The sequence below is a fragment of the Acinonyx jubatus genome, chromosome B2, assembly GCF_027475565.1.
Source record: "Acinonyx jubatus isolate Ajub_Pintada_27869175 chromosome B2, VMU_Ajub_asm_v1.0, whole genome shotgun sequence".
In the NCBI taxonomy this organism is placed as follows: domain Eukaryota; kingdom Metazoa; phylum Chordata; class Mammalia; order Carnivora; family Felidae; genus Acinonyx; species Acinonyx jubatus.
In genome coordinates, this window is record NC_069385.1 from 33,455 (window position 1) to 45,338 (window position 11,884).

General features: G+C 44.2%; 1 protein-coding gene across 1 annotated transcript; it reads left to right on the forward strand.

Moving 5' to 3' along the window:
- The first annotated feature begins 5,454 nt into the window (after positions 1 to 5,454).
- On the forward strand, positions 5,455 to 11,132 carry PDCD2 (programmed cell death 2). The gene is made up of 6 exons (XM_027056405.2): positions 5,455 to 5,798; positions 6,313 to 6,555; positions 6,914 to 7,045; positions 8,380 to 8,483; positions 9,648 to 9,761; positions 10,528 to 11,132. Exons 1-6 carry the CDS (start codon positions 5,516 to 5,518, stop codon positions 10,684 to 10,686), a joined length of 1,035 nt encoding a protein of 344 aa, XP_026912206.1. The 5' UTR covers positions 5,455 to 5,515; the 3' UTR covers positions 10,687 to 11,132.
- The last annotated feature ends 752 nt before the right edge of the window (positions 11,133 to 11,884 follow it).

Below are 11,884 nucleotides of genomic sequence, written 5' to 3' on the forward strand. Positions count from 1 at the left end.
ATTTTTTTAATGTTTATTTATTTTTGAGACAGAGACAGAGCATGAATGGGGGAGGGTCAGAGAGAGGGAGACACAGAATCTGAAGCAGGCTCCAGGCTCTGAGCTGTCAGCCCAGAGCCCGACGTGGGGCTTGAACTCACAGACCGTGAGATCATGACCTGAGCCGAAGTCGGACGCTTAACCGACTGAGCCACCCAGGCGCCCCAATAAGTCATTTTTTTTAAATGCCCAACCAGTTTTCCTCACTACTGCTAAGGTCATCTAAACAAGGAAAAGTTTGAGAAACTTTCACAGCAAAGAAAAGCCCAAAACGACATGCTGACTACATGTCATGGAGCAGGAAAAGGTAGAACAGAGGGAACATGGATAAATTATAGACCTCAGTTAAAATAACACATTAATATTGGCTCATTAATTGTGACAATTATGAAGAAAACTAGAAAGAGAGGAGAAATTAAAGGTCAAATAAGAGAAACCTATTGCATCAGACTGGAAACCTAGAGGAGATGAGAGCTTTCATCATCCCAGCCATGGCCCACCCAGTGAGAACAGTGTGCACAGAGGGGCTCAGGGATTGTTGATCCTGATGTGTCAGCTATGACTGTTTGAATTGCAAGCAAATGAACATACTTACTGAGGTAAAATAACCTAGTATTTTTTAATGGTAGAAATAAAGTAATACTTGCCAGAAGCACGTTAGGAATGGGTTTGGATCTGGCAAGCCCAGGGGCTCACACTCTCCCAGGGTGACCTGGACCCTCTCCAAACCTCCATCCTGCCAAATGCCTTTGGGGAGGCTCCATTCAGAGGTTTCTCTCACTGTGTCTGGGGCCTCCAGCAACTCCAGGCTGACACCCACTCACTGTCCATTCTACTGGGAAAGGTTTCTATTTCCCTTAGGATCCCTGAAAAGTCATGGGGTTAAGTATCTTTGGCCTGGCTTGGGTCACATTCTCATCCTTGAAGTCATCAGAGCACCCAGAGGTTGGAGATGGGGTTGGCTAGACTTGGATCATGTGCCCAACACTGAGGCAGATGGGAGGTGGGGGCTGCCCTCTGGAACTGTTTGCATGGGAGACAAGCGAGATGTAGTTCCCAAAGGCAAGCTAAGTTACTGGACTTGGGCATGACAATGGATGCCAGGTTGGGAAAGCAGCAAACTCCACATCACTGATGGCCAACTGCACAGCACTGTAATCTGCTGTGCCCAAGAAAGGAAGGGGTTCACTTAGGGCCAGGGACTGCAGTGGTCCATCCAGTGCTCTTGCTGTCCTCCCACGATGGCAAAACACTCTTCCAGCTGCAGAAAAACTAACTTTGCTGTTGGTGGTAAAACTCAAGGCTCCTGCTTTGGGCATTGGGTCCTCAAGTCTCAGAGACTAGAAGACACACAGACCTCACTCGTGTCCCTGGAAGGAGGGAGCCCAGGAGTAACACCTGCCCCCTGACCACATTAATCACCCATTCTCAACGAACAAACTGGTCCATATTACAGTCTCCTCTCTCTCCTTTACAAAGAGCAGAGACCAAATGTATATTAAGGAACTTATTGCTCAGTGAAGCAGTAGGAGACCCAAGGATTACTCCACAGCATGAAATCCCCAGTTGGCAGGCTTTCTGGAGGCCACAGTCCCTGGGTCATGCATGTGGTTCTCTGAGACCCCACAGCCTCAGTGAGAAACTACTCACTAGGAGACACAGTTGTTCCTATTTCCTTGATTCTTAACAAGTATGCATTTCAAAGGTTTATACTACAATCTGGAGGCCAAAGGACTGCAGAGCCAGTCTGCTGTATGCCCGTTGTAGCCAGGGCCACATTCTGTATTTGGAGGTTTATTACCGCTCTTGGCAGGCTAAGAGTGAGGGAGGAGGTGCTTGTCTCAGCCACACAGATGCTGGGAATGAAAACATACATTGGAACTGTCTACACTGCCTATGAACCTGTTAAGTTGCCCAGCAGCACAGTCAGCTCAGTAATGGGCCACGAGGGTTGTCAGGAGCCAGGCTGCCCTGAGCTGAAGGACCACAGATGCCTGCCTGAATGGTTGTCCTGTCTGAGACCTGATTATCTACTGGTGATCACTCAGATGGGACGAAGGATCCACCCAGTGCCAGGAGGGCCCCACCAGCCCACAAGAAGGGGGCTGGTAAGTCACCACACCTCATCCTATATAAAACCACATATGTCTACTGAGTGCCCTCATGGGTCAGAGCTGTGCTGGAACCTGGGAACCCCCAGGCAGAGTGGAGCCAGCAGCACCCTTCCCAGGAGGGACAGTGGAAGGATCCTGCATGATCTCTGAGGCTATTCACAATCCATGATCAGAGTCGAGTTGAATTTGAAACAGTCAGTGACCAGGTGGATATTTCACTCTTTTTTTTAGAGCCCAAGACTGAGAGGCAAGAAACCAGTGTTCCCCAGATCAACTCCGAATGCGTGAGAGTCCTGTCCATCCTAGAGGCTCAGAAAGAGGAGAAACAGAGAAGAGATATAAGATAGGGAAGGGGGCCACTTATGATAAAGCCAAACCCTGACCCTGACACAGAACAAGGCCTTGTCCCAAATATCAACCTTGACACTGACCCAGAATGTAAGGCTGACCTAGACCCAGACCAAGACCAAGACCCTGACCTTGACCCTGACCCAGTCCCTAGCCCCTGACCCTGCCCAACAAATAAGGAATATCAAGTGAGAATAATGAGGAACTAGACTCCAAAAGACAGGTCCAATGTGGATTGTGGAGATTCAAATGTCTGGCTGCGTATTCGGGGCTGTGATGGCTGTGCAAAAACACTAAAGGCCCTAAACAAAGGTGAGGATGTCAAATATGCCAATTTTTTGTCCAGAGTTGAGTAGAGACTTGGTTCAAAGAGTCCTTGTTCTTGGTGGCTTCCAAAGGACAAACTAGCCATTCCCACCAATAATACACAATGAGAGACTGTCCTGCAGTTGTGACCTAGGGGCAGTTCTTCTGCTAAGCCTCATTTTCTCCTCAGTGTTTTAGGAAAACACCTTTTGCTCTTTATAGACCTAAAATTATTAAGTGGTCCTTGTAAATTCCCTTCTGTAGGTGGAAGAGTCTAGTGTCTAGGTGATCTGAGGCCAATGGCGGGCAGTGTGGGAGCATGTGTGTTCAGCAGCAAAATGACTCATACTCACCAGGGCTCATTCAATGCAGATATTCTGCAATATTGGCAACATGTAAGATTTGAACTGCTGGCTTGCTCCTTTTACTTGGGGGTAATGAAGTGAGTCACAGGGAACGTCATCTGAACCTTAGCAAAATAAAGACTCATTAAAAAAAAAAAAAAAAACATTGCCTTGAGATGACAGTTTGGGAGATGCTAGATCATATTCAGGGGGAGGTGTGTACCTCAACAGAGGGGTAGGAAGGGGGCATGAGGACCAAAAAGATCACATTGGAGAACATCCACTCAGAGACTTAGGAAGACAGAGGAGTAAAGGTCGTATCAATCCCTGAAATGAAAGTTGATGTTTTCAGATCCATTGTAATAAAGACAGAAACTAAAGCTGAACCATAGACTACAAGCATTCTGACAGTAATTCAGGGTAAAGAGGGCACAGATTTGAACATCTGTCCACTAAAACTATGCTAGAATTCATAATAAATTGATTCCAAGTTAAATGTTTTTGGTAATTAATAATAAAAAAACAGAGGTGTCTACAGTAGGAACTGAAACAGATCTCACAAATGGGTTTCAGTTTTGAAGAAGTGTCTCTGGCATTACCCCATCTTCATATGCTTGAATTGTATGTATGATAAACTTGTGGTGTGAAAAGTCACGGGATTCCGTAAAAAGCCTGGGACTCCACTGCTGGAAAGAAGTTTGCTAAGAACAATTGAGTTGGAGCAGGTTGTCACTGGCATGAAGCAAACCGTTACTCAACAATCTGCTTTTACGTATCCTGTACTGTGGACCTAACCAGAAGTCAAAGCTACCTTACCCATGAGCGGGGCTCTCACTCTTCCCTAGCCTCAATGGACAGAGAATAGACTAGCTCTTCTCCCTCACAACTCAATTCATATCTACAAATACCCAATCTTAGAAGGGATGTTACTTACTCAATTTCAGGATTGCAGGGTTTTTTTGGTTTTTTTTTTCAACGTTTTTTTTTTGGGGGGGGGGGACAGAGAGAGACAGAGCATGAACAGGGGAGGGGCAGAGAGAGAGGGAGACACAGAATGGGAAACAGGCTCCAGGCTCTGAGCCATCAGCCCAGAGCCTGACGCGGGGCTCGAACTCACGGACCGCGAGATCGTGACCTGGCTGAAGTCGGACGCTTAACCGACTGCGCCACCCAGGCGCCCCAGGATTGCAGTTTTTAAAAATAAACATTCTCATATTGTTTTTCCTTTCAGTAAAACAGAACTTAATTATATGCTTAAGAATCCAAGAATGATTAAGATGTGCTTTTGAAAACAAAATAACACTAAAGAGGTAACACTAAGATGAAAGAATGTTGTTATGTTTCATGGTTGTTTGGTGGTTTCAGTGGTTTTTGTTTTAGAGAGAGAGAGAGATCAGGCAGGGGAAGAGCAGAGGGAGAGGGAGAGAGAATCTTAAGCAAGCTCAATGCTCAGCTCAAAGCTGGATGAGGGGCTCGATTCCATGACCCTGGGATCATGGCCTGAGCTGAAATCAAGAGTTGGAGGCTTAACCGACTGAGCCACCCAGGCACCCCATTATATGTTTTAACTCTATAAAGTTTAAATAAAATTAAGGAAACTTGTTTTCAAAAGAAAGGAAATGTTAGATGTAATTTTGCTATAAAATAGGTACTGGAAATAGAAGCATCTGGGCCATAGCTGAATCCCACCTACATTCGCTCATGCCTCCTTGAGATTTAAACAAGAAACAGCCAATAAACTCCTCATGGCGCCAGGAGAAGGGGCCCAGGATAATGGGATGGCCAGGCGTTGGCCCCGCACGGGCAGGTTTTGGGCTTTGGCCCACAGGCAGCTCCCAGTGTCAGCTGCCACGTGCAGGTGGCAGGCTGCTGCTAGAAAAGGAGCAGGGACAGTAGCTCCATGGTCCTTTTCACTTTTGTAGATTGCAGTTTCAGACTTGTTGCATTGCTAGTTGAATTTTTATTGTAAACTTTTACTTAAAAAAATAAAACTCTCAGTGTTTGAAGTGGCAATGGCCGACAAGTCCAAAGAGCAGGGCAGAGGAAAAAACCAAAACCAAGGACACAGTTGACATACTTGAACCAGCTGGTGAACATGCACACACCTCCTATTGGCTCATTAGGATAAATTCCTAACCCTAACCCTAACCCCTAATCCCTAAAAGCTACCCCCACCCTCACGTCACGGGACCGGAAATTAGGGTCGCACCGAGCGTGCTTACATCGGGCTATTTCCTTAGTCCCGCCTCCTCTCCCTTGTTACCCAATCGCTTCTGACTCGCCGTTCCGCGCGCCTTCCGGTGGCCAACTTCCGCCTTCCGGCCAGACAGTCCGAGCGTGCGAGTGGCCGGTCTTTCCACCTGCATGGCGGTGGCCAGCGCGGGGCCGGCTGAGCTGGGCTTCGTGGAAGCAGCGCCGGCGTGGCGGCTGCGCAGCGAGCAGTTCCCAAGCAAGGTGGGCGGGCGGCCGGCGTGGCTGGGCGCTGCCGGGCTGCCGGGGCCAGAGGAGCTGGCCTGCGCGCTGTGCGGCCGCCCGCTGGCCTTCTTACTGCAGCTCTACGCGCCGCTGCCCGACCGAGCCGACGCCTTCCACCGCTGCCTCTTCCTCTTTTGCTGCCGGGTGCCGCCGTGCTGCGCCGGTTTGCGCGGTGAGCGGCCGCTGCTCCCGAGCCAGGGCCCGGGTCATGTATGCGAAGGGCAGCGCCTGGGGGCGGGGGGGGGCGGTGGAGAGTCCAGCGCAGCGCCTGGCCCCCGCCCCCCGCCCCGCTCAGCTTCCTCACGCATTCTGCGCCCCAGCTTTTGAGTTTAATCGATTGGTACGAAGTAGGCGTTGTTATACTGAAATAATGAAAATTGTTTTTTAGAAAGCTGGGCCCAATAACGTTTCCATATTTGTGTAGAATCAATGTAACTTAACTGTTAGTCTCATTATTTAATTATATTGAATAAGCCCAAAGATCCAATTCAAATTGCTGTGGGTACCAAACTGGTTTCTTGTTCTTTTTCATTTCTTTTTCCCTTTTCTCCCCTTTCGGAAAATAAGATCACTGAACTCAAAACCTGTGGTCTTTTCAGTCCTGTGTGGACCAGAGTCCCCAATATTTGGATTGCTACATTGTTTTACTTACGGTATTTACAACATCTCTTCTCATTTTCTTATAGTTTTTAGAAATCAGCTACCCAGGAAAAATGACTTTTACTCATATGAACCACCTTCTGAGAATCCTCCTCCAGAGACAGGAGAGTCTGTGTGCCTCCAGCTCAAGTCTGGTGCTCATCTCTGCAGAGTTTGTGGCTGTTTAGGCCCCAAAACATGCTCCAGATGTCACAAGGCACATTACTGCAGTAAGGAGCATCAGACTCTAGACTGGAGATTGGGACATAAGCAGGCTTGTACACAATCAGGTGAGTCAGTTCTTGTAAGTTTCAGCTCCGTTTCATAGCATCTGTCAACCCAGGTTTTTTGTTTTGAGGATAAAAGTTAAGATTAAAGAAAGTATGATACTTTTCCAAAATTTTGGTAACTGGTGATATGAACAGCTCTATGAAAGGAACTGTGACGTCCCACCTACTCAGTTAGGTCCCACACTTGCCTCAATACAGGCATTTAATTTATGACCCATAACCTGAAATGCTGGAACTACATATATTTATTTGGCAAAAATGTTAACTACATAGAATATGCCTTAGAAATGGGAAATTATTAGACCCTCTATAAAACTAAATGACTAGTAATTATGCTAGTTACCTTTTCTTGTTTCAGAATATTTGGACAGAACAATTCCAGACCACAACTTCCTTTTTCCAGAATTTGAAATTGTAATAGAAACAGAAGATGAGATTACACCTGAAGTTGTTGAAAAAGAAAATGAATCAGAAATTATAGGAAGCATGGGTAAGGGATCAGTTTTAGAACCTTTATTCATTAAGTGATTAAATATAATGCTTGAAAGAAAAGGCTCAGTATGTCAAGAAAAGAGGTAGGTACTGATAGGAAAAGTTAACCCACTTTGGAGTATGTAGCCTATACTATTCAAATATTATATCATTTGAAAATATACTTCCTGTACCTCCCCTCCTTGGCATATGTATCAGATATATTCTAGTTCTGATAAAGACATGTCAGGGCAAGTATCCACGTGGTCACTTGGGTAGGGCTCCACAAGATGCTTGAAACTTGGTACGTTCCTCTGGATCCAAGATCTGTTTCTCAGATCGAGATCAAATAAGTGAGAGTGCTTAGTGTTTGGCAGGTGACCAGGGTCGTTTAAATGTTTCTCTTTCGTGTGGCCGGTTTCAGATTCGCAGTTTTACAGGTTATCTAGAGATGAACACACTCTAGGTGTAGTGCCTCGGCCAAAGCAAATACCTAAGAGACAGATTAGTAGCCAAATTTATCCAACACTTAGTCTGTATCAAGGGCTGTTTGTGCGTGATCTCATTAAAATCCTGAAAGCAGTAGAGTTAGAAACTGTAGTTCATTTTGCCGTGAGGAATTTGAGGTTTTCCATGTAATTTGTTTGGTCATGTAACCGAAGCTGTTAACGTTTTAGAACTGTAGTTTGAGCTCACATGATATTGACTCCAGAATTTGAGCCCTTAGGCACTACAAAAGGAGGTTTTAGAATCTAAATAGACTTTAGAATATCAGCTTACTGGTTTATAGTTCATATTCAGGTGATATCAGAAATATTCTTTGGTACATGTAACACAGACTAAATTCTGTTGAGGACAGCAGTGGTTCAGATAGCTGGGATTCCAGGAGAGGAGTGTGAGGAACAAGTGGGTAGGTCAACAGGGAGCTTGTGATGGCGGAATGAGTATAACAGCTGGGAAAAATGCATGAAACACGAAGAGATAGGGAGAGTCCAGATGCGTAAAGGGCAGTAGTGAAAATAAAAGGGTCAATATCTGTTGGGTGTCCTGTCATCTCTGCTGGACACAAGTCCTAAACCCAGGACTTGGGTCTGTTCTTTTCATTTGAAGCTTTAAAGAGAGGTACTTACTAGGAACCTACACAGTAAAGTGGAGTGCCTGGAAAGTCAGATGGTCTTGAAGCACCAACTTCAATGAATTAAAAGTTCAGGGAAAGCCTGTGGGAACATCTGGCCTTCACTCCAATTTAACACTAAGTTGGTTGTTTGAAATTTCCTTTCCTCGGCATGTGGAAGATGTCAGGCCATGGGGATTATTCCTATTGTCCTAACAGTTACATTTATGATTTTTCAGGTGAAGTACCTGAGGAGGAATTGGATTCCGTGGCGAAACACGAATCCAGGGAAGATAAAATTTTCCAGAAGTTTAAAACTAAAATAGCCCTTGAGCCAGAACAGGTAAACTAGAATTCATACAACTCTTTCTTGTGTTCTTTTCAGGTGGTATTTTCAGGGTAAGATCCCTGAGAAGAGATAACTACAATAAAGCTAGGGTCTTGTTACAGGAATCCTTCACACAGATGGTCTGCTGATCCTTTCAGTAGTTACTGAAAGACTACAGGTTGTCCTGTTTATCATGTAGGGTCTATCATCTAAAGAAAGGATCAGAGATAGCAGATGAGTAAGATACTGCCTGTGATGCAAGAAGTTTGCACCAGTGGCAGAAAGAAAAAAATATTTTTGCCCATGTGTCCAACAGGGAACTCTTGCTTATGAAACCAACATGACATGTAACACAAACCCTGGTTTTGTGAAAAGAAAAATGCGCTTTGGTGTTGGCGAGAGTCCTGGATCCTTGACTTACACTATAAGCTCTGATGTAACTCCATCTCCAGTGTGAAAAAACAGGGTGGTTGTGTGGATGAAGGGAGGGTATAGGCACATAGCAAGTGCTCAGCAGACGTTTCTCTTCTTCATCTCTGTTCTTCCATTAACATCATTCTTAAAGACATTCGCCATAAACCTAAATCACTGAAGGAAACTCAGCTAAACTCCTATAAAGCAGTCACTGAATCAAGTACCCAGGGGAAGAAGATCATGGGAAGAACAGACCCGGGTCCTAAACACGGAGAAGGTAGTTTTTAGCAATGTATATGCTTGTGACAAAACAGGAAGGCCACTCCGTTGATGTATAACACCTAATGAAATTTATCTCTGTAGTATTTATCTAAACAAGTGTTTCACTTGGCATTTGTCCCTTTAAAATTTTTAACTGAGTTTAAAACAGGTTCCTTTTATCTGTGTGAAAGTAAGCACAAACTCTGGGCTACATTTTGGATTCAGAAACTACACAAAATACTCTTAGGATTCCGATTCTAACCACATTATCTTTTATGAAATACGATTTTGATAACCCAAGTCAGATAAGCTAAAATGATGACACTGAGAAAGCATTAATGGTGCCAGGTCTGAGGTGAGGGAACCTCACTGTGTTTCAGATGAGTGAGGGGAACTCATGTGTAGGAGCATGTGCAGAGTTTCTCCAGATTATCAAAGCACATGTTACCAAGGGAGACTTAGGTGAGATGTTTGTGATTTGAACATGATCCTGATTGATTTTAGGTTCTCAGATATGGCAGAGGGATTGCACCCATCTGGATCTCTGGTGAAAATATCCCTCAAGAAAAGGATATTCCAGATTGCCCCTGTGGTGCCAAGAGAATATTTGAATTCCAGGTATGACCTCAAAATGTATTCTAATATACAGTCACCCTGGGTTATGTAATTAAATGCTATAAAACTTCACTGAAGTAACATATGCACATGGGTCCTGTTATTTACAGCAAGTGCCTTGTCCCACCTAAGGGACACCTTGGTCCCACCTTGTTCCCTGGAGGGAAATGTCTTTTACTGTTTTATCTGGTAGTCCTTTCTCTTTCTAAATAATGTGCTTTTTCTGATAACTTGTCAGTTTATTAGTTTTTAGACATTATCCGTTGACTGACTTGTACAATAAAAAGGATTTAAATGCAGTTGCTTCTGTCATCTTGACCACCCCTCCCCACCTCTCAGTATGGTTAAATCATCATTTTTAGTGTCTCCATTTTGTTACATTTGTAATTTTAAATATACCTTCTTTTCTTGTTCTGGCACTTAAGGCCTTTGTACTTGGTGACAGGAAGTGTTTTAGAGGCCCTACTCAGTTTAGGGTTTTTGGATCTGGTAGGGAAAAAATGGATAGAATCATGAAGATGGGTTTTCAAAAGGAACTGTTATCACAATCCATTTGGGTGGGGTAGAAATGCTCTTGTACTGTGGATTTACTAACCTTACAAAGTGGTAGGTGATACTTGTTTCTGGAGTAAAAAAATGAATTGTGAAAACTATATCCAAAATTAATTAAGTTAGTGTCAAAGCCGGAGACTGAAACACCCAAGATCCCTATCACTCTGGCAAGGAAGGTATGTTGAAAACAGACCTAATTGTGTCATCCTCTCCTCAGGTCATGCCTCAGCTGCTCAACTACCTGAAGGCCGACACTCTGGGCAGGAGTGTCGATTGGGGTGTTGTGGCTGTCTTCACCTGTGCTGAAAGCTGCAGACTGGGGATTGGCTACACAGAGGAATTTGTCTGGAAGCAAGATATAACAGATACACCCTAAAGACAACATCATAAAGCCTTACAAATGCTCATACTGTCTTAGGCCTTGCAATTCCATTACTAGGACTTTATCCTAAGGAAATAATTATACCAGAGACAAAGATGTTGTTTTTGGTGGGTTTACAATGTGTAAATATTAGTGAAACAAAAATGTCCAGTGACAAGTAAGGAAATTTTGGTGTATTCCTACAGCAGAAGGTAATGCAGTCTTAATGATACAGACCTATATGCATATCAAATAAGATACAGGTTTAAATGGACACCAAGATACTCATAGTATGTTCATATCCTTTATAAAAGTATTTTTATATGTTTATGTTCACAGAAATCTGGAAAGATACATACTTGGTGTGAACTAATTAACTATGAATGGTAAGACTAAGTGAAGTGATTGGTTTACCTGTGTTTGTTTCTTTCTACTTGAATAAAAGTGGGTTAAGTGCCTAATTAAGACAATCTATTAGAGTGTTTTTCCTCCTAAAATTTGCAGTGTTAAAACCAAGAGAAAATTATTTGGGTAAAACCTGAAGAGATTTGTCTGGTAATCAGACAGGCTCTAGTATACATAGAGGTCCAGAAAAAAGAGAAAAATAGGCTGGTGCGTGTGAGGACTTCAACTGAATTTGAAGAGAAGCTCTACCTCAAAACAACCTTGATCAGCCAGCAGCACTGCTCAAAAGAGACTGCAAGGCAAGAATGATGGTCCTCCCCTCTATCTCAGTACCACATGGGAAGTAAACCCGAGGAAGGAGGTAGGAATGAGGCGCTGGAATTTCCGTAGGGAAATCTAGCCCAGGACACAGCAGCCTGAGGGAAGGCCCTGAGGTCAGCCAAATCTGTTAACCATGCTAAGGCTCCTAGCCCCGAGTGCTTTACAGTGACGTCTTTGAACAGGAGTGATGCCAGCCCAGGACTAAAGCAAGCATGAAGGACATTGCTGTTGGTCAGTGCTTGAAGACCGACAGCTAATCTACATTGGTTCATATTCTCCCACACCTATCCCCGCTGGCCTGGAAATGGCACTGCCGCCCTAAGTACATCTTCTTGGATGTTACACCATCTGTTAATGTCACCCACTACTTGGCTATTTGACTGTAATTTTAGTTGAGCAAGTCCTAGCGTGTTAGCCCATGTTATACGTGTACCTATATTTAAAAAAGATTTGTGTATATAATACAGTGAAATGGAGCACATGGGTG

What these genes read in the sequence shown, in the direction of transcription:
- PDCD2 (XM_027056405.2), top strand. Translation starts at nt 5,516, where the DNA reads ATGGCGGTGGCCAGCGCGGGGCCGGCTGAGCTGGGCTTCGTGGAAGCA. An exon ending in AGAAATTATAGGAAGCATGG is followed by an intron (nt 7,046 to 8,379) that starts GTAAGGGATCAG and finishes ATGATTTTTCAG; the next exon opens with GTGAAGTACCTGAGGAGGAA. An exon ending in AGAGAATATTTGAATTCCAG is followed by an intron (nt 9,762 to 10,527) that starts GTATGACCTCAA and finishes TCCTCTCCTCAG; the next exon opens with GTCATGCCTCAGCTGCTCAA.